This window comes from Molothrus ater, chromosome Z, assembly GCF_012460135.2.
Source record: "Molothrus ater isolate BHLD 08-10-18 breed brown headed cowbird chromosome Z, BPBGC_Mater_1.1, whole genome shotgun sequence".
Classification (NCBI taxonomy): Eukaryota; Metazoa; Chordata; class Aves; order Passeriformes; family Icteridae; genus Molothrus; species Molothrus ater.
The window spans coordinates 69136663-69160050 of NC_050511.2; the positions used below are offsets into that span (position 1 = coordinate 69136663).

The 23388-nt window shown below is 47.3% G+C and overlaps 1 protein-coding gene across 1 annotated transcript in view; it reads right to left on the reverse strand.

The window, feature by feature from the left end:
* Window positions 1-1830: 1830 nt before the first annotated feature.
* The window catches only part of CKMT2 (creatine kinase, mitochondrial 2), a 34640-nt gene continuing 13082 nt past the window's right edge, over window positions 1831-23388 (reverse strand). Inside the window, exons 4-11 of the mRNA XM_036403523.2 lie at window positions 20734-20932; window positions 19703-19798; window positions 15172-15393; window positions 11991-12076; window positions 9377-9500; window positions 6566-6700; window positions 6061-6186; window positions 1831-2091 (exon numbers count right to left, since the gene is read on the reverse strand). Of these exons, the coding sequence (XP_036259416.1) occupies window positions 1972-2091; window positions 6061-6186; window positions 6566-6700; window positions 9377-9500; window positions 11991-12076; window positions 15172-15393; window positions 19703-19798; window positions 20734-20932 (1108 nt within the window). The 3' untranslated portion in view covers window positions 1831-1971. The remainder of the gene's footprint in view (window positions 2092-6060; window positions 6187-6565; window positions 6701-9376; window positions 9501-11990; window positions 12077-15171; window positions 15394-19702; window positions 19799-20733; window positions 20933-23388) is intronic.

Below are 23388 nucleotides of genomic sequence, written 5' to 3' on the forward strand. Positions count from 1 at the left end.
GACAGTGGTGGGCATCATTAGGATGCTCTCTTAGCCTTCTCCTGCCAGGCTGTGCCTCTGCTGGACCCCACGAGGTTTCCAGCAGCCCACTTCCACTGTGAAATGCTCTCTGAAGAGCAGCCCTGCTCTCCAGCTCTCATGTGGTACTGTCACAGACATCTTTTATGGAAAACCCTTTCCTTAGGATTTTTTCTGAGAAGCTGAGGCCTCAGAAACAGAATGTAACCAATGGTTATCTGCTGCTGTGGAATGCAACAGGTGCATCTGGGGTTGGTCTCATGTGGTTGTTTCTAATTAATGGCCAATCAGTCTTGGACTGTCTGAGAGTCACAAGATTTCCTTTCCTTTCCTTTCCTTTCCTTTCCTTTCCTTTCCTTTCCTTTCCTTTCCTTTCCTTTCCTTTCCTTTCCTTTCCTTTCCTTTCCTTTCCTTTCCTTTCCTTTCCTTTCCTTTCCTTTCCTTTCCTTTCCTTTCCTTTCCTTTCCTTTCCTTTCCTTTCCTTTCCTTTCCTTTCCTTTCCTTTCCTTTCTCTCCTTCTCCTTTCTCCTTTCCTTCCCTTCTGATGGAATCCTTTCTTCTATTCTTTTAGTATAGTTTTAATATATAATTTTCTTTTAATATAATATATATCATAAAACAATAAATCAGCCTTCTGAAACATGGAGCCAAGATTCTCATCTCTTCCCTCATCCTGGGACCCCTGCAAACACCACATGGTACCATCAGTGGACTGGCTGGTGAGTGATGCACCTCATCCTCCAGGCTGTTAAAGGCACTGAAAGAGCCACCAGACCCACATCAGCCCCTCAGGATTGCTGTTAGCAAGGGGCAGCCTGCTGGACATTGTGCTGCCATTTCCTCCATCAGCAGGAGAAAAGCAAAATACAGGCTAAAATCTGAGGACACTTGGCCCACAGCTGGATTTTGTGTTGACCTGAGAGTTTTGGAGGGCTAACAGTGGAGCCTTTCCAGTTTTGCTTATTTGACTTCTATGTAAAATCAGCAATAGTCTGATTCCTTCCCCCAGAATTACTATTATTAACCACCATTTGGAAAGCCAGCAGCAAAATGCTAGGGAATGTGCCCAGCATAGATGAGGAAGTAACAGTAATCACATGGAAGCTCCAGCCTGCTCCACACTCAGCAGCTCTCCTTCTGAGCCAGCACACCCTGCTGCTGATTTTCAAGAGCAGCTAATTCACCACGTAGCTCTCAATTAGCTTCCAATTGTGACTTTTAAAAGTCTGTAGCCAGTTACGGGCCAGCTATCCAGCCACAGCTCTGCAGATATGACTCACCCAGGGACCTGCCTGGGAACTGGTGTTCTGGCTGTGAAGCACTGCGTTTCCATATGCAAAAAGAGCAGCAATCAGTGGGATTGTCAGCCCTTGCTGGTTTTTTCCTTTCCACTGTGCTGCTGAGCACGTGGACCATGGTGAGCACGGAGATGTCCCTTGGCGTGGCAGCACATCCTCAGGCACTCTGGGGAGTGGCAGCTGAGCCAAACCCTGTTACCTCTGAGGCTGAGAGCTGCAGGAGGGGACTGGAGCTGGGCAGGTTTAGGTGAGATGCAGAATATCAGCAAACTGATCTGCCTGCTGGGTTTTGGGACAGGTTGCTGCAGGCCAAGGGCACAGGGCAGAAATGAGCAGGATGGCATTGTAAATATGTCCACAAGTGCTCCACAGAATTAGAGATTTGTGCTTTTTGCACAGCTGAAGTGGTGCTTTCCTTATCACCAGCCAAGGAAGGGAAGCAATCCCGCAAAAAAGAGCATCCCAAGGTGGTTGTGTGGGTAAACCCCAATAAAGCTGCACCCAGAGCACTTTGTGGTGCAGCCAGGCATGGAGGAGACCTGAGGTGTCAGGCAGTGTTTTATTACACAATGCATTTATACAGAGATGTACAGGGATGCCTTTCCATCACAAAGGCAGCCACGTTTGCCCTCAGCTGCGGCCATCACCAGCAACTTCATCTCCTGCCAAACTGAGGCAGGGGGGGTGGCACCTTGATGTCTTGGCCTCTTTCCAGTTTCTTCTCGCAGTCCACCAGGTAATTCACCCCGTCGATGACAATCTGGACTAGCTCCACCTACAACAACAAGAGGAGAGTTGTGGTACCAGAGGGTTTAGCTCATCTGTTAATAGAAGAGTGGGAAGTTGGCTTGTGCTGTTACCACAGCAGACAAAGCTGAAAGTGAGGAGGGCCACAGACTTCACACCGCCTCTGGCTCAGGGAGTACACACTGTGCAAAGCCACAGTAATTCCATTCTCCTGCTCGCCCTGAGCAGCAGAAACTTTCAGTTAGGTCCCTAAAGTTATTTCCACCAAAGTGTGCTCCCAGAGGAACAAACCAGCCAGGCAGAAGTCCCTATACAAGGTGTTGAGGCAGGAGCTGAGGGACCTGTTTCAAACATGACCCCCGAGAGGGTGCAGGGCCTCGCTGAGCAGGGACGCCTGGCCCCGAGTGTTCCCCACTCTGCACGAGGGTGAGGGCACCGAGCAGCTGTGCTGTGAGTGTTCAGCCCTGCCAGGCAGTGCCTGATGAAGCACCGAAGTCCTTGCTGTGTCTCCCCAGCTCCCAAGCCCAAAACGCCCCATGCTTGCAGGGTGTGTGAGCACAGAGGCGTGGCAGTGAATTGGGAGGGATGGTGGTGCAAGGGGAGCACGAAGGAGGCTGCTTGTCCTGGTTCACACCAGCCCTGAATGCTGCCGGGGCTCAGGGTGGGTGTCCTTGGTGTGGCTGGGACATGGACAGTGCCTGAGGGGGCTCACAGAGCCCAGCTGTGTCCTTCCCCTGCAGGTGGCCATGGCCCCGTGGGGAGCAGCCTGCCCGTCCTGCCAGGCTCAGCACACAGAGCTCAGCACTCCTCACTTCATGCCTTGGGATCCAGGTTTTACATTTTGTAGATCCTGTACTGCTTTAGTGTGTAATTCTAAACTCCATACCGTGTTTTCCCTACTGTTTTCCCATTTTATTCAGACAAAACAATTTCTCTCTAGGCCTGAAACTCAAGGACACCTTATTGTCTCAGATGAAAACAGCAGTGAATTGAGGGGGGCACACCTGGAGAAAATTACTTCATTACCTGGAGCTGTAATTGGAGGATTAACCCCTGAAATGCAAATGGACCAAACTTTTACCTTTATGAAAAACTCATAAAGGTAAACCATCAACCACCTTGGTGTAGTCCATTGGAGGCTTCTGAAAGCCCAAACAAACTGTATCTTTTGAAGGCCTCTAATAAATAGCTGCTTTTCTTCCCTTAATCTTGTCTAGCCCCTGTTCTAGGCAGCCACTCCAAGCATCAGTGACACTGCCAAAGGTGGGATTCACTCCAGGCCCAGAGAAGCACCAAAATTCATAAAACTGTATGGCAGGGGGTGCTGGTGTCTTCATAACCTGTTTCAACATTGCTGGAGAACACAAGGGGCCCTGTCCCCAGCACACATTTAAGGACCACAGACCCTGTGTCACTCTGCGGCAGCAAGATAAAGCTGGTATTTCTTAATCTCCATGAAATGGTTCATTAGCAACCTTTAATCACTGGCTTGTTGAAACCAAGTGTGAAGACTAAATCCCATTGTCTCTTTATTGTGGCAGTTGCTGATTTTCAAGGGATTTGTTTTTACTATAAAGCATTTCAGTGGCTTAGCAGTTTATTTTATTGTCTTTTACAGACTAGCTGTGTTGGGAATTCAGAGGTCTGAATTTGCAGCCTCCATAAGAAAACAAATTTCATATTAAGTTTGCATTGACCAGTAACTGAAACAGAGCAGGAATACAAAGAGTTTTATCTTGCACCTTTGGGAGCATAATTCAGTTCTGCAAACACATTTACCGCATAATGGCATTTATTTAATTATGTACTGAAAAAAATTATCCTATAATAAAACTTTTCTTATCCCCTTGGGTATGTCTTGTCTTGTTTAGATTTCGTGAATCTCCAAGGTAGGGCTTCTGTCTTAGCTGTTGCCTTAATCCTTTGGATCCTTGCTATAGGAGGCATCACTGACTTCAGTGGAACTCTTCATGGAAGCAAAAATTTGTAGGCTTAGGCTGTCTGTCAGCAGGACTCAATTCATCATGCTGTGTAATCCTCTTTTTTATTATTAATGTTACTTTAATATAAAACACACATGATGATGTCTCAGGTGTTAATAGATGTGTTTGTCACTGGCTGTTTTGGCAAATAATACAGCTTAATAGTATTTCACTCTTATTTATTTTGTTTCCTGCTACTTATTTCATTCTGGATCCAAAGAGCCTGCATTAAACTTCAATGTTTGAAGTGTCCAGACCTGTGTCTCTGGCCATGGGGACATTCAGAGGCACATCTGGATTAGAGAGCAGTGGTCACCTGGCTGGGCTGTCCCCTTGGCAGGTGAGCCAGGAAGGGAGGGCACTGTGGGCTGGGTTAACATTGCTGTCACCCAGGTGCATTATCCCAGGGTTGTTTTTCTGTTATGAAAACCTGCCCAGAATGGGGCTGGCCCCAGGTCTTGGGCTGCAGCACCAGGACCAGCCTGCATCCATACCCAGCCTGCCACAGCCATGGGGTTTGGCTCAGTCAGAGCTGTGGCAGGAGCAGCAGCTCCCGGGCACGGCTGTTTCCCCCCATCCTCATTAGCTGTGCTCTTAGGAACTGCTCTGGCTCATAAAATCATTAAGCATGAAGCTGGAGTGAGGCGTGGGAGCCGAGCTGGCAGGAGGGGAGCAGCTGCTCCAGGCTGCAGGGTCATTTCCACGCTCTGGGACTACAAATGTTCCTTCTCTCTGAAATGGCTTTGCAGCAAACATCTGAGGTGCACCCACCTCACTGCAGCCTCTGCCCTACAGGGAAGGCTCAGGGCTCACTGTTAAATCTTTGCCCTGATTTCAGTCTCTGGTTTAAACACAGAGCCTAGGTTGCAATGAAAGATGGAAGCAGAAGTGGGGCAGTTTTCTTTATCTCTCCCACAGCCAATCCTCCCTCCAGGAGATCTCTGCTGTCCATGGCCATTCATTATTAATTACCTTCTGTCCATGGCCACTGAGTGTCCCTGCAGGGCTGATCCAATCCCATCATCCCATGGGGAGATGCTCCGCCCAGGGGAGGAGCCAAGCATTCCTACCTGGATCCAATCTGAGCTTTGGGACAGCCCAGCAGCCTTTGCCCAGTGCATTGCCAGAGGAGCAGCTTCTGCTGCCCTGCATGGCCAGAGGGACCCCAGGCCCATCTGCAGCAGCCCTGGAGCTGCAGAGGAAAACTCCCCCCTTGTGCAGGATCCCTGCTCCAGCAGAGCCACAGCTGGCACTGCAGGAGGGCTGAGCCCCCATGGGATGGGGCTGTGCCACCCCCTGACACACAGGGGACAGGGCCTGCTCTCACTCTGGCACTGGTTTGTTTCTGTTGTTTGTACTATTTCATTTTTATTTTATTTTTCCTAGTACAGACCTGTTATTCCTACTCCCATATCTTTGCCTGAGAGCCCCTTAATTTCAAAATTACAACAATTCAGAGGGAGGGGGTTTGCATTTTCCATTTCAGGGGAGGCTCCTGCCTTCCTCAGCAGACACCTGGCTGTTCACACCAAGACCACACAGCTCTCTTGTCTGAGAGCCACAGAGGACATGTGAAAACAGCCCCAGCTCCTCAGTCACTGTGGGGTGGAAGCTTTGTGCTGCTGTGTAACCCTGGAGGAAGTGTGTGACTCAGCACAACACCCTTCACCAGGTCTTGCTTTAGTGCCTGAGTCCCTGTGTGGGTTAGGACCCCATGCCTGCTTCCTTCCAGCACCTGCAGACCCTCATGGAGATCCTCAGCACATGTTTGTGCAGCTTGCTCAGGGCTGGGGTTTTTTTCACTGCCAGGACAGGAGCATTTACCAAGCACTTCATGCGTGTTAACAGTTCTCCTTTCGGTCAGCATTTCCACTGGGCCAGATTCACGAGGAGTAAAAACTGCCACGGATCCACTGAGCTCAGCAGAGGGAAACTGGCCTATACCAGTACAGATCTCAGCTAAAAAGCAGGGAGGAAGCTCCAAAGAGAAGGAAACCCCAAGAGGAGCAGTTTACCTCAGAGCGCCCGAGGCGGTCCAGGTTGGAGATGTCGTAGATGTCAGCCACAGCAGCCGTGTCCACGCCGCCGGTGCCACGTTTCTGCAGCCGCAGGTTCTCCAGGATTTTGGAGAACCTGGGGTCCTGTCAGGAGAAACAGCCTTGAGTTTCCATTGTGCCTTCCAGTGTGTGTACTGAGTCACTGCAATGCTGTGACCCTCACAGCGCTGCCACAAGCACAGGCAGAGGTGGACAGTTCTCTCACTCCTTTGGTTACAGCCCCTCTGTGTGGCCTCCCACTAAGCAGATTGAATTCCACAACAAATGCAGCAATTCGCAGGATTACAGCATGCTCCTTTAGCCATGCACTATCCCCAGACCTCGTTACACACATCCTGGTAATGTGCAGTTCCCTAAGCTCTCATTTCTCCTCTGCTCCCTTGCACCCCAGGCGAGCTGGCCCACGTCACACTTAAACCATGTCACATTTATGTCACTTTTGTCCCATTTCAGTGCCGTGTACCTTGCTGAGCCTGGGCAGCTTGACGTGGACCCCTGCGCGCAGCCCCGTGCCCAGGTTGGAGGGACAGGTCAGCACGTAGCCCAGGCGCTCGTTCCACATGAACTCCCAGCCCCGCTCCTTGATCAGCCTTTCCACCTGCGTGGGCACAGAAACAAAACAAAAAGGGGCAGATTCACAAGCGTCTGATTGCCAGGTGCCAGTGGAGTGGCAGGAATTTACAGCTGGGTGCAGTCTGGTCTAGGTGTGATACAAATGTTTGCACTCCTCGGGTAAACAGAAGGATTTCCTCACCGCCTTCTCATGACTACTGATGCAGGAAATGGATTTATGGAGAGTTCTCAAAGCCTGACAGAAGGCTCACACAGTGTGCAAACCTTGGGACAAGAAATGCTGGCTTAGAAATGCCATGGAATGAATGGACAGACATTGCTGAGAGAGAAATGGAGCTAGAAACAAGCTACAAAGGGCGGCCTTGCAAATAAGGCTGGATACTGTGGAGAAACAGAACTGTGAAAGATGCACTGTAGTGACACCCACGAGGGGTAGTTTTAGATAATTGGCTTTAAGGCATCTACAGCATGGTGTGGCCAAAGCTGACAGGCCAAGAAACTCTTATAATGTATTGTAATTAGGAAATAGTTGGCTTCTGATTGTGATGGAGTGAATTACAACATCTGTATTGTCTCACCCTTCAAATGAGACTGAAAATGGAATAAGAGTTTTGAAAACACCTCTCAGTTGCCCCATCTCTGGGTCAGGAAAAAAAGTATAATGCAAGAAATTATCTTGCAGGCTCTTGGTCACTTCACCAGAGAACTCCCTGTCGTGGTGTTTTGGTAAAGCCTTGGCCCATGGAGCCAAGTCTCCACTTAAGAGTTGTGGCCTTTGCCATTTGTTTATAACTCAGTAATTTTGAACCAAGTTTGCAACACAGGACCCCAAAGGACTCAAACACTATGAAGCAAACACAGGGACCTGAACATGGGGTTTGTGTTGTTTTCTAGCTGATGTCATGACTCCTTGAAGAGAACACTTGGCCTCTTAAGTGCCACACTTCCATTATAAGGAGACAACACAGCTTGTAGGTAAGACTTCTCCTTTGTAGGTCTCTGACCAGAACTGACAGGAGAGTGAAATAATTACCAGCAGGAAAATCACAAGGCTCTACTGCCCTTTGAATAATCTGGTACTCTGTTCACCCATCTGGGCTTGTGCAAACCCAGTACAATTTCAGTTCAGTTCCCATCTCCCCCTGAGGAGAACTGGATGCATAAACCAGCTCATGCTCACAGGCCTCCTATGAATACAGCTGAACACTTCGGGTCTGTAGGAGGATACAGAATAAATTACTCTCCTAGGATAATTTCTATGTTTTGTGAGGGTAACACAATGGATGGTGGGAAACTGGACCTGATTTGCTGCCCCAGACACCTGCTGAGGGCACAGCTCCCTAAAGCTGCCCCACCACTTTCCATGCCCATGTCCACAGGCTGGCACGAGAGGCAAACCTGGGGACAACACCTGGGGGCTGTGTCACCACCTGTGCACTGCTGACTCTCACAGGTGTGCCTGGAAACCACCCTGGAAACTCTCAGTAACCACCTTGGTGCCAGCAGAGCATAAATCAGATGGCTTTGTTTTTCTGGGCCCCAAAACCCACTGCAAACCCTAACCCTAACCCAAAGCATTCCAGGGATCCCTGATATTACCTGTGGGGCACAGTAAAGTTTATTTCTCTGGTAAATCAACTTTTTTTTTTGTGCCAGAGCAGGTCAGAGGGCTGCACTGGGCCCAGACCCAACCTGAATCATACCTAGATCATCTGGGCAAAACTATTTTAACCCACACCCTGTCCCTGGAAGCCTGTTTTATCATTGTGATTAGCTAAACCCAAATAATACCCACGAGCCCTGACTATCAGTTCTTAGTATTTTAATCACAAACCCCCATCTCTCCCCTATTTTAATCACAAACCCCCATATCTCCCCGAAATAGTGGGTCCTAAACCCTCAGTCCTGTGCACAACTTCAGGAGATTCCACTCTGCTCCCAGCCTCAGAAATAAGAGCCAGGAGGATGGGCCAAATAAAGTCTTCAATCAAGCAAATCAAACAACCCAAATAAAGTGCTTCATTTATGATTTCCCACAGTCTGCAGGCACAAAATGAAAAGAAAAGAAAAGAAAAGAAAAGAAAAGAAAAGAAAAGAAAAGAAAAGAAAAGAAAAGAAAAGAAAAGAAAAGAAAAGAAGGTATATTGTGGCAGCAGCTCTCTGGCCCAAAGGGCAGTGCACAACTTTCCCAGGCATTGTCCTGGGGAAGGCTGTGAGAAGATCAGAGAAAATAATGATGAACAATTCTTATCTGCACTCGCTGCACCTGTTGCTGTGCACACGTGGAATGTGTTGTGGAGATTTGCTTACCAAAGGGTGGTTTCCTAATTAGACAATGGTGATGGTGTTTGGATTCAAGGACCAATTGGGTCCACCTGTATGGTGACTCTCTGAAAGGGCAAGGAGTTTCTTAATAATTGTGGTATAATAAAAGATTGATCAGCCTTCTGAGCATCATGGAGTCAATGCTAATTATTACCCAGCTGGGGACCTGCAACTACGGGATATTTATTTATTTTCCCCTACAAATCAGCTATTAATCTGCCCATGTTTCTTGCTTTAGCTGTGTTGATGTGGTTTGTTGCGTGGACTGATGTGACTTCATTTCATTGCCCCTGGAGATGTCAGCTCAGTGGGAACCACAGTGAGCAGGGGTGACAGCAGTGAACAAACAGGAATAATGAACTCACTGAGACACTACCTCTTTTAATCCACGGCAGAATCTTTCAAAGACACGCTTCATGTTGCCACCCTTCTCCATGGAGATCACCCTGGTGTGGTCCTCTTCATTAATCCAAATGAGAAATGTCTTCTCATTGTTGTGCCTAGTCAAGAGGGGAGAAAAAAAAATAAAATAATGTCTTTAAAAAAGCAAGCCCTGAGAAATAACTGTCAGCATCCTTAGTTTTATCACAGACTTCCCAAGCAGCAGAGATGTTAAACTGTCATAATGAAGCTGCTGTCTGGAGTGAGGGATTTGGGCTGGTTCCACCACTGGATCCCTCATGCATCCCTATGGCATTACAGGGCCTCTTGGGCACAGTGTGAGGAGAGTTTTGTGTCACATCACGCTGCCGTGGCCCTCCCTCAGGAGCACAGCTGGGGATGCAGCCAAGGGAGAAGCCAAGCTCTGCCCCCTCTGTCCTCAGGGAAGCTCTCAGAAAACCCAAACGCATGCTGTTGGGAGCCAAGTAATGTGCACTTAGTTAATTTTTAATTTAATTTAATTTTGTTCTCCCCTGCCTCAAACCCCAGTGTCCCTGGGAGCACTGGGTGTCTGCATCCCTCCAGGGATGTGTCTGGGATCCTTCATGAGACTTCACTCTGTCCTTTCTGCTCAGGCAGAAAGGACAGAACCCCTGAACACCCACTCCTGCCTCAAACAGGCAGCCAGGGCTGGCTTTGTCAGGTGCTGGGTCCCTTCTCCTGCTTTCTCCTCTGCTTGGCCAGTCTCCTACTACTGCCTTCCTGCCGGGGTCTCTGCTGCTCACAGTGACCCCAAGATAGGTTAAAAGTCTCTTTTCCCAGCCCAGCAGTTGAAGAAGCAGTCAGGGCTCTGCATTTCTCAGTCTCAATGTTGTTTATTGTTCCTTATCTATAAAATCCTTTCTCCTGTCCTGCCCAGGTCCGCTGAGCAGGACACTCAGAGGCACTCTGCCTGCCCCAGGGCAGGGTTATCTTTTTATACTAAAAACTACCTGTGCAATATTTACAGTTACTTCCCAATACCTGTCACCTGTGTTAGACAGTGAGCTTCTACTCTAAACCAACCCAAAAGTGCCAACATCACCCAGGAGATGGAGGCCAAGAAGAAGGAGAAAGGCTGGACATGCCCAGATCCCTCCATCTTGCCCCCTGAACCCCCATTCTAAAAACCCCAAAATCTACTTTTCCAACCCATGATAAATTCACTGTCATTCTGCTTAATTTGTCCTGGCTTGCAGATCTTCATCTAAGGTTGGTAACTTGCCCCATGGGTCACAATCAAACCCACAGGGGCATCCTGGGCTCTGTGCCAGGGTCTCTGAGCCCCCTGGCAGGGTCTGGGCTGCTCAGGACAGACAGAGGCGTGTCCTGGGTGCTGACACTTTCCTACAGCACGTAGAGGGTGATGGATGGCATCAGACTAATTTGTGCCAGCAGTGAAATACCACCCGGTTTGAGGCACACGAAAGTGAAAGTTCAAGATCACTGAGAGCCTGACTTTCAGCTGGCCTTTTGCCACGTCTCCTTTTTCTTCTTGCAGTGGGAGCTGGCCAGTGCAATGCTGAGCAGGTGTAAACATCCTGTGTCCTGACACTGGGGTCAGCCCAGGTCCAGTCACCTCCTCCTCAGTCGTGCACTAATGCTGAGGGAGGGTTTTATAAATAGTCTGAGCTTGGCCTAACTCCCCTCCCCTTTTAGTTCAGCAGGTGTCCCCATTGCTGTCAGGACCATGCATTTAAACTGTGCCATTGCTGACAGTGCTGTTGGTGGAAATGGCCCTGCAGCCCATGACAAGGACAGGATCATCAAAACCAAAATTATCTCCACAGTGTACACACTTTTTGACAGCAATTTCTTGCAAGAGAAAGGCAGATTTTCAAGATGTGGCTTACAGAAGTACTTTCCAATCACACTAATTTTTTTCCTTCCATTCTCCCTGATATGTCACATGCAAAAGAAGCCAAAACCCAGGTCTGTTTTATTCAGGAAATCCCTGGATAGCAATTATGCTGCTGGTACTTCTGTTTGTAGAGACAACGAATGGGTGCCTCAAGCTTTATCCTTTTCCTCAGACTTCCATGGGGACCAAAGAATCTGCACCACGTTGAATCTCATAGGAAGCTTGTTGAAAGTAAAAAATCCTCCCAGTTTTCCAGCAGGTCGCTGGGTTTGGGGGTGATCAGGTATCACACCAGGTGATTCCTCAGAATGCTTTTTGCCTGTTTCTCCAGGGTTTTAGCACCTGGCAATGCCTGCAGTGCAGCAGGATGCATGCACTGCACAGCTGCCCCATCCTCTGCTGTTGGTTTGGACTCTCAGAGCTGTTACCCCTTCATCTCCACAGCAGATATTGTACTTGGGCCCAAAATCGAGTGTTTGGGGCAGTAGAAACAGACCTAGAACAGAGCAGGAAATCCACGTTGCCTGTCTCCTTTTCATCCAGCTCATTTGGAAGGAAAGGGGTGCAGGAATTAAAACCTTTCTCTTTTTGAAGCAAACTGGGCATGCTGTGAGTAGGGGCCCGAGTTCGTGCAGGGTTAGGACAAGCAAGGAGGTTTGTAAGACAATCCTTGGGCAGGACACAGGAGCCTGCAGGTCACAGAACCTACCAGATCCCCCTGGCGTCCGGCCAGTCACGGGCCATCCCAGCACATGTCAGCAGAGGGGACACGGGCTTGTCAAAGAGAAAGTGATCCTGGGCACAGCACAGGGCCAGAGGGAGGCAGAGAGACAGAGAAAACAGAACACAGCTCCAGTTTATCCAGGAAGCACTGCAATGCTGCCCAGTGCATTCTTGTGAGGGCAGTGGAAGCACAAGCAAATCACACAGTACAGCCTGGGAGCCTGGTTCCTTTGCTGGAAATTAAAATCTCTTTACCCAGGAGATTTTCTTAACTCTCACAGATGCTCGCTGATATGTTTTGCCAAAAACATTTTTCAGGTGTAGGGAGGGATGAGTGCTGGGGCCGAAGCCCACAGAGCAAAGGATGCTCTGGAGGACCTGGCTACAGAGATCTCCTCTGCATTCAGACACATTTCAGCATAGGACAAGTCAATGAGTTTTAAACATTGGGGAAAAAAATAACAAACACCAAACAATAAAAAGTGCTAGTTCTGAAAAGATGCTTCTCCAGCATGGAGATTTAGGTATTTATTCTGAGCGTGAACTCAAGGTAGGAATGGAATCAGTGCTAATCTCAACCTTTTGGAATCACAGTCTTGTTATGTTCCTGTGTGTGACTTAATAAATGTAGCACATGCTGTGCCACCAGCTTGCCCCGTGCCTAACAGTTTAGAATTTTTAAAACAATTTACTTTGGGTTTTCTCCTCGCAAAGAAAATACGTATTTTATATTGATTTTCATGTGTGTGCTAAAAAACTAGTATTTCTTAATTCCTTCAACACTGCCATATCAAATGTCGAGGGTTTTTTGCTGGCAGTGTTGTTGGTTTTATTCTTTTTCTTTTTAAACCTAGGGCTTAACTAGAAATAGTGAGGCACTCTATCCAGAAGGCATATGACATGGTAGACACACTGATGTGCTTTACTGCATTTTCCCCTAAATGGAGAATGTAATAATTATTATTATATTCTTCATTTCACTTTGGTTCTCATCTTTGAATGCTTTGCAATGGACATGGTGCATGCAGAACTCCAACCATGCAGGAAGAAAAGGTGTAGAGTTCTCTTTGTTCTTCAAAGGGACACCAAATTTCCTTCCTCAGCTTGCTCCACTTGACACTTTGCTTGAAACAAAAATCCCCCTTTTTGCAAGAAAAGAGATGTTACTTTTCCTCGTGAGCATATGGCCCAAATCTGCAAAACACCAAATGCCTTCTGTGCTGAGTGCAATTCAAATAGCCCTCATTTATCTCACTGAAACAAACTTTGATCTTGCAGAGCTGAGATGGTGCCTTTAGAGGCTGGCAGGAAGCCTGGTCCTGAGCTGCGGGAGGGGCAAGCACTGGTGTGAGGTAAGGAATGAATCTCAGGTTAGCACATCAGTGTCTGATCTCTACAAATTTGTGCTATCAACCATGAAACAAAAGAAAATGAGATAAAGTGCTGCTGAATCAGTGAAGCCTATTCCACTTCCCACAGGATTTAGCCTTAAACCATGAAGGAATTACATTTTCCACACTCGCGTTTCAACCTCTACATCCTGAGGAGCTGTCTCCTGCTGAAAATAAAACCTCCATCAACATCTTGTCAATAAACATATCACCAGGGACACTCAATTAAAAAAGTTACTGACCTTACATAAATTCCTAACTCCTGCTTAATCCAGACACCTGGTTCCAGGGTTATAAATAGTTATGTTACTTCATCAGCTCCCCTTCGGTTGATGTTATGGAATAATGTGCCATGAGTATAGCCAAGAGGGTACAGCCATTCCTTTGGACACTTAAAATGCACATTCAAGCTTTGTTTGACACGTCACATGCTGTGACAAAATCCATGACGAAAATCCTTGCCTTTCCATCTGTGTGACAATGAAAACTCTTGTTGTGGGCCTGGTCCTTCATTTCCTTGAGCACAATGACAGGGGCTGGGAAAAGGTCACTTGGGTGCAAATAGGCTACGGCCACTTTTCGGAAATTAGAATTTGTGTAGTGTTCACTTATGAAATTACAGCCAAGTCTTGGGAAATTAGAATTAGTAGAGGAATTCCTCTACATTTTGACGTAGAGGAATCACAGGCAAAGCCCCCCACCCCCACAGAATGGAATGCAGATACTGTGTAATGCCTATCTCAGTGTAATACTTTTAGTTAGAGTGGTTAATATAGAAATTATCAGTTTGCTCAAGGAAAGGTCCTGAATTTACCTCCAGAGAGGTGGCAGCAGCCACGTGGATTTGATTTGACACTGGCCTCGCTCTCTAGGGTATAAATCCACGCCTCAGACCCGCACAGTGCTGTACTTAGCAGAAATACAGACCCTGGGTGTCTTGCTAAGTTACAAACCTTGGCAGCCCATTAGGCACTGGTTAATGATGCTCTTATCCCGCTGGGCTGGGCAGCCAAGCGTGCGCCTGCGGGCAAAGCGGAGATTAAACCAAACCCGAGCCTGCGCAGGCCCTGCTGGCGTGTTGGGCAAGATCAAACAGGAAAGCCTTACAAATATGATTGCCTGGCAAAACATTTTGGGAATATGGAAACTACAAGCAAGACTGAAATGAAAGCAAGCCTTGAGATCCCTCAGTTACTGAACAACTGGAAAACAATGGTGTGGCTGGCTGAAGGTGATCCCCTCTTGATGGAACAACACCCTCTGCTTGCAGGCAGCTCCAGGGGTCAGAGCAGGCCCTGCCAGCTTGGCAGAAGGGCCCAAAGAGGAGTTTTCAGGGTTTAAAATGTAACCCAGTGTGGTAATGTAATGATTCTTACAGGCTGTATGTAAATGCTATTGGATTTGTATCTTGTACTAGATTGGTTAGTGAGAATTAGAATATTCAACACAGAAGATTTATGGTATTGTAATGGGAACCTCTTACTCTTACCTCTTACTCTTACCTATTACTCTGACCTCTTGTCTCTTAGCTCTTGTCTCTTAGCTCTTCCTTTTCTATGCTCTTACCCCTTTTACTCTCTTACCCTCTCACCCTCTCATCCTCTCTCCCCCTCTCTTCTCTCAGTCCTGCTCCAGCTGTGCCTGCCAGCTCCAGCAGGGCCCTGCACCCAGGCCCTTTGCAACAAACCCCAAATCCCACGCCCTGGCTGCAGAGATCTCCCGCCTCCGTCCGTCCTGGCCGTGCTACCCCCGCCAGCCCTACCCTGGCGGACTCACGTCGATGAGCTGCTGCTGCTCCCGCTCGGTCATGCTGGTGAGGCTGTAGTACTTGCCGGACAGGTCCCCGCGCAGGCCGGAGAGCGCGGTGACCACGACGTTCTCCACCTCGCGGCGCTCGGCGCGGGTGCACGCGGGCGGCAGGCTCAGCCCGCGGATGCTGCGCCCCGTGCGCACCCGCGACGACAGCACGTAGCGCTCGTCGAACTGCCCGTGCGTGATCTGAGGGGGACAACAACCCGGTCATGCTGGATTTCGCCTTTGTGTGCGTGATAAACCTGCGGTGCGAAACGTCCTGACAATGTTGGCTTTTGGATTTATGTGCGTGGTGGATCTGCGGTGCGAAACGACCCGATAGTATTGGTTTTCACACCTAGGTGCGTGGTAAAGTAGGTATGATTCCGTGCTGACAGAATTGAAACAGTAATCAATATTGATACAGTAATTCGACTTTTGGAAATAATAAAACAGTTTAAAGGTGTAATGCCAAGAAAGAAAGGGAGAGGAGGGGTTCCACCCCCACCCGCCCCCCGCCTTTTCCTGCAGATGTTCAAGGAAAAAGCAAGAGATAACAGTTACTAAAAATTAACAGAAATGAAAATCTGGTTGGGTCCCCGGAAAATGTTAATTATATGAGATTTATTGCTTTGATGCTTAAATATAATATTATCCTATATTATGTTAGTTTTGGCTTACATTATACTAGCTTGGTACACATGTGGAACCCAAAGGTGAATTAAAGGACATTGAGGAAGACGAGAGGCCTTCATCAGTGACGACCACCAAACCGAGTGGTGGCACATGCATGGTAGAGGTGGTGGTGAGGGCGGAGGTGGAAGTGTGATGAATCGAAAATGGGAGGAGATGGCATTGACACATGGCATAAAAGGGGGGAATCTTCACTTGGCAAGCTCGTACATGAGGTGGCAAGGGTCCTGCACTCCATGGCCTGCAGTTATCCTTTGCTTATGTGCTATTATTGGAACCAAATTGTCCCTTATTTTTAATCAAATTATATTGTCAATATTTCAAGTGTATCCGATTTTATATATTCTAGCTATTCAATTAAAATTGCTGCTACCTTTAATATTGTTTGGTTTTTTTGATGATTGGATAATTGGGCAAATATAACATGTGTGTGATAAATCTGCAAAACGACCCTGATAGTATTGGCTTTCGCATTTATGTGCGTGATAAACCAGTGTGATTTGTGCTAACTGTTGTAACTATATTGGTTATACATTTTGGAAAACATTTGTTAAAAAGTGTGGCAAATACGTTTTCTGAAAAATCCCTTCTATTGCCCCGATTTTTAAAGATTTTCTAAGCCTTCTGATGTTGACATATGACGAACTTTCTCACACACTTTATGTAAATAACTTATTGTTTTTCATTCTTTTATGGAGGAGGAGAAATTTGATGGACTGTTGCTTTGTCCAGTGTCATTGGAGAGGTGGCACTTTCACCCTCCAATCCACTGTCACTTTTGGAAATCTATAAATGTTAGAGTCAGAATTAAACTTCCTTTTTTTGCCTTGAGATCAGCAGTGTGTGTGCATCGTGTTATTTTGTGTCCTCCAGTGACACCCTTCACTCAGGATTTTTCTCTTGGGAAGCTGGGAAGCCTCAGAGAAAAGGAAAACAATACTATCTCATTTGCTTCTCCTGTGTTTTGCTTGTCTGGAATGTGTTTGGAGATTGTTTACCCACAGGTGATTGTTCCATTGGATTCTGCTGGGAGTTGTTCTCACTCTTTGGCCAATCAGGGCCAAGCTGTGCTGGGACTCTGGAAAGAGTCTGGAGTTTTCATTATTATCGTTTTAGCATTCTGTAAGTATCCTTTCTGTATTGATTAGTATAGTATAGTTTAGTATTCTTTAATGTAATATAGTATCATAAAATAATAAATTAGCCTTCTGAGAACATGGAGTCAGATTCATCATTCCTTCCTTCATAGGGGCACCTGGCAAATACAATAAAAAAGTGATAGAGGAAAAGGAGATGTAATTAGTGCCATGAAACAGATGTTTTCAGATGTTCATGGGAAAATAGGAGGCAGGATGTAGTATGAGATAAGTAACATCCCAAAATGGAATAGGCCTGGGCAAAAATAGAGAGTCAGCCTTGAAATGGACAAAATTGGGATGATTCCAGGTATCTGTGAAATAATAAGGCTTGTTTTTGGAATATAATGCTGGCTTCTATAACACAAGACTAGGGGCGCATGTGCAGCCTGTGGGGTTGTTCAAAGGACAGTGATGATGAGGAGAAGCCTTCATCAGAAGAGCCAAAAGATGCCTTAGCAACAACTGGAACATGTGCTGTGCAGTATGGTGACATAGATATCAAGAATCAAAAATAGGAGGAGATTTACAGGAGAATATTGATGAAAATGTATTACCATAGAGTACATAGGTTGTGTTTGGATCCTTTTGCCTTTTGTACATGAGGCAGGGTGAGAAAAACCCTCCCCATACCCCAATCAATTGGTTTTGCTTATGTTTTATCCAAACCACTGCCAAATTTCTTTTTGTGCCTGGTTGATCATATTGGATTGTATTGTTTTATATAAAATTGCTGCTCAATCAAAATTGCTGCTACATTTTAATTTAGTGGTTTACTAAATTAGACATATAGGGACCTCATTCATAACATGTATTAGCCTATGCATGTTGTTAGTGATTATAACTCTTTAGAGATAGTATCAATTGTAACTTTTTTTAGCTGCATGTTAGTATGAAAAATATAATCTGTTGGCTTAAGTGTGCACTGTGTGGCTTGTGGAAATAGTAGTGTAATGAATATAATATCTGGGAAAAACAAAATTCACTTGTGTTAAAATTTTAGAAGTTTAATAGTAATGAAAGCAGTAATGAAAATAGTAATAAAAATTAGGACAATAAGAGACAATAAAAAGCAAAGAATTACGGATGTCTGGGTGCCTGGTACTCTGCCACAAAGCACACCTTGCTAACAAAAGATTACTCGTAAAAAGCTATAGCCTTTTGCATATTCATATATCTCATACATGGTTCAAACATTCCTTTCAAACCAGGGTGTTTCTGCTTAATTTTAGCTTCCCCCCCATCTTGTAAATCAACCTTCTTGGTTCCTCAAAGTCTGAGCTTTCCCAATAAGAAGGCAACAATTCTTTTCTTGGGATCTTGGTGTCTGTTTTTGTTTTCTCTATCCAGTTAGGATAATGCAAAGAATTTCTTGGTTATCTTTTCCATTCCTTGAGCTAGTTACAAACATCACATAGTTTCTATTTTAATATTATGCTATAGTCTAAAAAAGTATATTTGCCACACTACTTAAAAGAGATTAATACAGCATAATTTTCCAACAGAACACATATAGCCTTCATTTCAATATTTGTGAAGAGCCAATCATATAATATGCATCTATAACAATATCTATGTATTGCTTATAGAAATAATAGTGTGATGAATGTACTGTGTTGATGGAACCCTGGATGCTGAGAATTTTAAATTTTCTGTGCTGAAAGGCAGAGACCCAAAAGGGATTTGACCTGAGGGTGTGGAAAAGGTTTTCAAAATTGATTAATAACACAGGTGTGTAGTTGGTTAGAAATGTGTGATCTCACAGGGTGAAGAAACTTAGATTTGGGGTTTTAGTATATGGGAGCCAAGGTGGAGAATTTTGGGTGTGAGTTAGGTGTCTTTTTTGCACCTTCTTCTTCCTCTTCATGAATCTGGGTGGTTTTCTCTAATAGGGTGAAAGATGTCTGCATTGTGGGATTTGGGTGATCATAATTGGGTTAGAAGCATGAATAATATAGATGTCAACTGTTTATTGGGTAGTTTTCAATAATTTATTATTATTATTGGGTAATTGGGACTGAAGTAGCCTTCAACAGACACTGTTTTGGGGAACTTTCTGGATTTGTTAGGGAGACCTCACATCTCCTGGGTTTGTAATAGATAAGGATAATAAACTTGAGAGTGAGACTTCAAAAACAACCTTTCCTGAGTATTATTCACCCTGACCTTGGAGCAGGAAAGAGCCTGGCATTCCAACACTGTGTTATAGACCTTAGCAAAACATCAGATGTAAAAAAGGCTTTTGTGTAACTAAAAACAGTGTATGGCCATCCACTGACCAACCTGTCCAAGTGATATTATATATATTATATTATATATGAAACTGTGACACAAACCAGAGCACTGGAGGACAATTAGAGAATACCGTGTTAAATTTAAGGAGGACACGCTAAAATCTTATCAGAGGATGTGAAACAGCAGGATGGAGACACAAGAAGAAATAAAATATTCTTGACACCCAGCATGTCCTGCAGATAAGCTGGAGTGTGAAGAAGTCAAAGAAAGGAGTTCCCTGCTGAGAACAAGGGATGCAGCTGGCAGGGCCACGACTGGCATCCCAATTTCCTTAAACATGAAACTGGGTCTCCATGGCTGGATCAAGAAAAAGGAAAGTACTGCTGCACACAGCATCATCACTGGAATAAGCATCTCAGAGCCTTTCCTGTCTCGTTGTATCTCAGTCCTACCTTGGATGCATCCAGGTCCGTGTGATGCCTCATCGTCCGTGGATCGTAGCCATTGTGCCTGGCTTTAATGACAGGGTCAAAAATCTCAGCAAACACCTGAGGAGGCAGGAGAATCTAGAGAGAGTCTGCGGCATCACAGAAACATCCTCACAGCAGCTGCAGGCAGGCAGAGGTTCCTGTCTGCAGTTACCCCAGACAGGGACCCAGCAGCCAGGCTGGGGTCTGGGGTGCATTTCCAACCAGAACACACCCCCAGAGCCCCCCAGCCTCTTGCCTCTAAGCCATGCAGGAGTGCCCCGAGTCTTCCCTGCTGTGGGGACGGTCCTGGTTAGAGCCACTTGGCTCAGGTGTGCCCCAGCACAGCCCCTGCAGGTGAGCAGCAGTGGCGCATCTGCACAGGCACCCCAAACCCAGGGGCTGGGAGTCTGGAGTGGCAGATGTCCCAGGCCACCCTCACGGGGACACTGCAGAGGCTGCAGAGGAACAGGCAGCAAGGAAGCAGACCATAGGGTCAGTAACAATGAGATCTTCCTTTTGTTTTCCACTTTTCATTGCAGAGCTAAATGACCTGTCCACCCTGATGCTGTTTGTCTTCAGTTTTCCTCATGAGCCAGCGTGATGCCTGGCACTGCCCAGAAGACATTTCTGTTTGCTTCTGCCCCTGCTGCTTCGCAATGTGATTTCCACATTAGGTTCATTTGGTGTGCCTCAGAGTTGGACAGTTTTGCCATAAATTGGGTTTAGTTGCAGGAAGGAGGAGAGCTGCTGGAGGCAGGTAGCAGCTGCTGCCAAGCAGGTATATTTTATTACCTTCAGCTGCAGCACAGAAGACGCCTGTGGTAATACCACATGTTCCTGCTTTCCCCAACGTGGAGAAGTTGGGATAAATAGGGAAAACAAGCCTGCCCCGCGTGTGTACCCTCAGGGACACAACTTGTCTTAGGAACAAGCCCCCTCCTGGGAATCTGTGTCCATCTGATGGGAGCAGCAGCACGAGCACAGACCCCGCCAGTCCCGCGGAATCCTCTCACCTCGTAGGACTCCTCGTCCCCAGCCACCATGCCCACGGTCTTGATGAAGGGGTGGCCAGGGTTGTCCACCCCGGTCTGGATGCACTGGTCCAGGGTGTACCCGTTGGGGGTCATCTTGTCCCTGAGGCGGGAGTAGATGCCCGGGGTCAGGCACTCGGCCATGCAGTTGTTGTGCTTGCGCAGGTCGGGGTAGTCGGCGCTGCAGGGAGAGAGCACGCGGTGTTGGGGTGTGATGTCATGGTTTGCCTCAGATACCCCGGGTTTCTCCCTGAAAATTTCTTCCCCAGGTGTGTCAGCCACCTCTCCTTTCCCTCCCTCACCCCTGCTGTGCACTGTCTGTCAATCCTGGCATTCCAGAAGGGCCTCGAGTGATTGGCACAATTCAAAAGATGCCCTCCACCCCTGGGGGCATTGGGCCATCCAGGTGTCCTTTGTCCCTTTGTCCCTCCCCTCCTGGACCTGGCTGGTGGCTCCCTGCCCCTTCCCTGCCCCTCTCCCCGGGGTTAAAGGAGCAGCAACCACGGGCTCAGGGAGTTCTGCTGGAGCTGGTGCTGCATTCAGAGGCCTGAGGGCCAGAATAAAGCTCTGGATCCAAAGCCTCCATCAGAACCGACTCCTTTCCTTCACCATCGCCTTAAAGCTTCTCCACCGAGGTAAACCTGAGCTCCTGCAAGCCTGGGCTTGTCCCCCAGTGCCCAGCTGCAGCATCCAGCTGGCCAAAGGTGTCTCTGGGGTAAAACACCACACACCCAGCTGGCCAAAGGTGTCTCTGGGGTAAAACACCACACACCCAGCCGGCCAAAGGTGTCTCTGGGGTGAAACACCACACACCCAGCCGGCCAAAGGTGTCTCTGGGGTAAAACACCACACACCCAGCCGGCCAAAGGTGTCTCTGGGGTGAAACACCACACACCCAGCTGGCCAAAGGTGTCTCTGGGGTAAAACACCACACATCCAGCCGGCCAAAGGTGTCTCTGGGGTGAAACACCACACACCCAGCTGGCCAAAGGTGTCTCTGGGGTGAAACACCACACACCCAGCTGGCCAAAGGTGTCTCTGGGGTAAAACACCACAGCTGCCACCTTTTGGTCAAGCAGCAAGGGCCAGACAAGCTCAGGCAAGTCCCATTTGGGCTATATTGGTATTTTTCCAATACCAAGTGTGCCCTGGACAGTCACCTGTGAGTCTCTGTCCAAAGTTTCTCTCATCTGCCTCACAATCTGTGAAAGGACAGAAACTGGGACGACTGAAAAGGCCCTGGTGGGAGTCCTGGCTTTGCTGGAGATGGTTGCTTGCCAAGATCCTGAGGCCTGAGCAGAGCTTCTGGCCTGCCAAGCTGTTGCTTGCAGACGTGTTTGCTGCCATGGGACACTGAACCCAGTGAAAGGAGAAGGGGCACCTTGTCCTTCTTCACCTGCACCTGCTTTGCAACAATTGGCCTGGAATTTCTCCACCTCTCAGCCTGGCTGGACTCTTCTGGGGTAACCTTTGGTGGTCCCCACATAAGACCCCTCATCTGTTTTGCAACCACCATGGCGGACAGACTGAGATGGGAGAAGCCTCTCCCTCAAGCACTGAGACATGAGACCCGATTTGGGAAAGCTCCCTCCTCCCAAGCACTGAGATCCCCAACCCAGGGCAGGTGTGTGGGGGAGGCGAGCTGACCAAAGGGAGATGTTTGCCTGCAGGTGTGGCCATTGGACCAAGAAGACAATGGCTCTTGCCTACTGCTGACTGTAAAGAACCTTGGCTTGAGCAGTGTCTTTGCGATCTCCCCTGACATGACCAGACAAACCTCATTGACTGGACTTCAAAGGACATTTGGTAGCTATATGCCTTCCTTTCTCTTCCTCCCTCTCTTTTCCTTGTTTTTTCCCTTTTTCCCCCATCCCCCTTAACGCATTTGCTGTGGTCATTTCAATAAAGGTGCACTTTTTGTTTGATTATTACTGCAAACCCCTGTGCCGTGTCAGCTTTTTGCACTCTGAGATCAATTAAGGAACCATCCCAAAATCCGTTTGTAAGGACAGATTGTGGCATCACCCCGGACACTTTGTGAAGCTAAAAGTGTGATTATCCTTGGATTACATGCTGCATTGGGTTTTAGGAAGGAAGGAAGGAAGGTGCTGGTGCTGAACAAACCCCGTGTTGCTCTGTGCTTTGTGCTGTGGGGCCGTCAGGGAAATGGGGCACAAAGAGAGCTGAGAGGGCACAGAGCCCCACTGGGACATCTGAGCCAGGCAGGACAGAGCCCCAGCACTGACTTGTTCAGCCAGACAGAAATATAAATTTAGACGAAGAGGTTCTCTGTAGTTCACAGCCCCAGGTGCTCTCACAGCTTCCTGGAGATCAGAGGGACTGTGTGACCTGCCAGCTGGACAATGCCTCTTCTGAAATATCAGGGTTTGGTTTAATTTGGCGTTATTATTTCCAGAAAGCTGCAGGGTGAATGAAGCCAGGGAAAATAAAGATGTTAGGCTTTAGCAAGGGATTTTTCAACTCTGTCAGTCCCCAGCTATCTTGTACTGGTAGTGATTTGCTTTATGTACAACTGTGGTACTTCTCTAGGAATATATTTTAGCTAGGATTGTATAAATTACTTAAATAACAAAATGAGTCTGTCAGAGCATGATCCACATTACCTTTGGCAAAGTC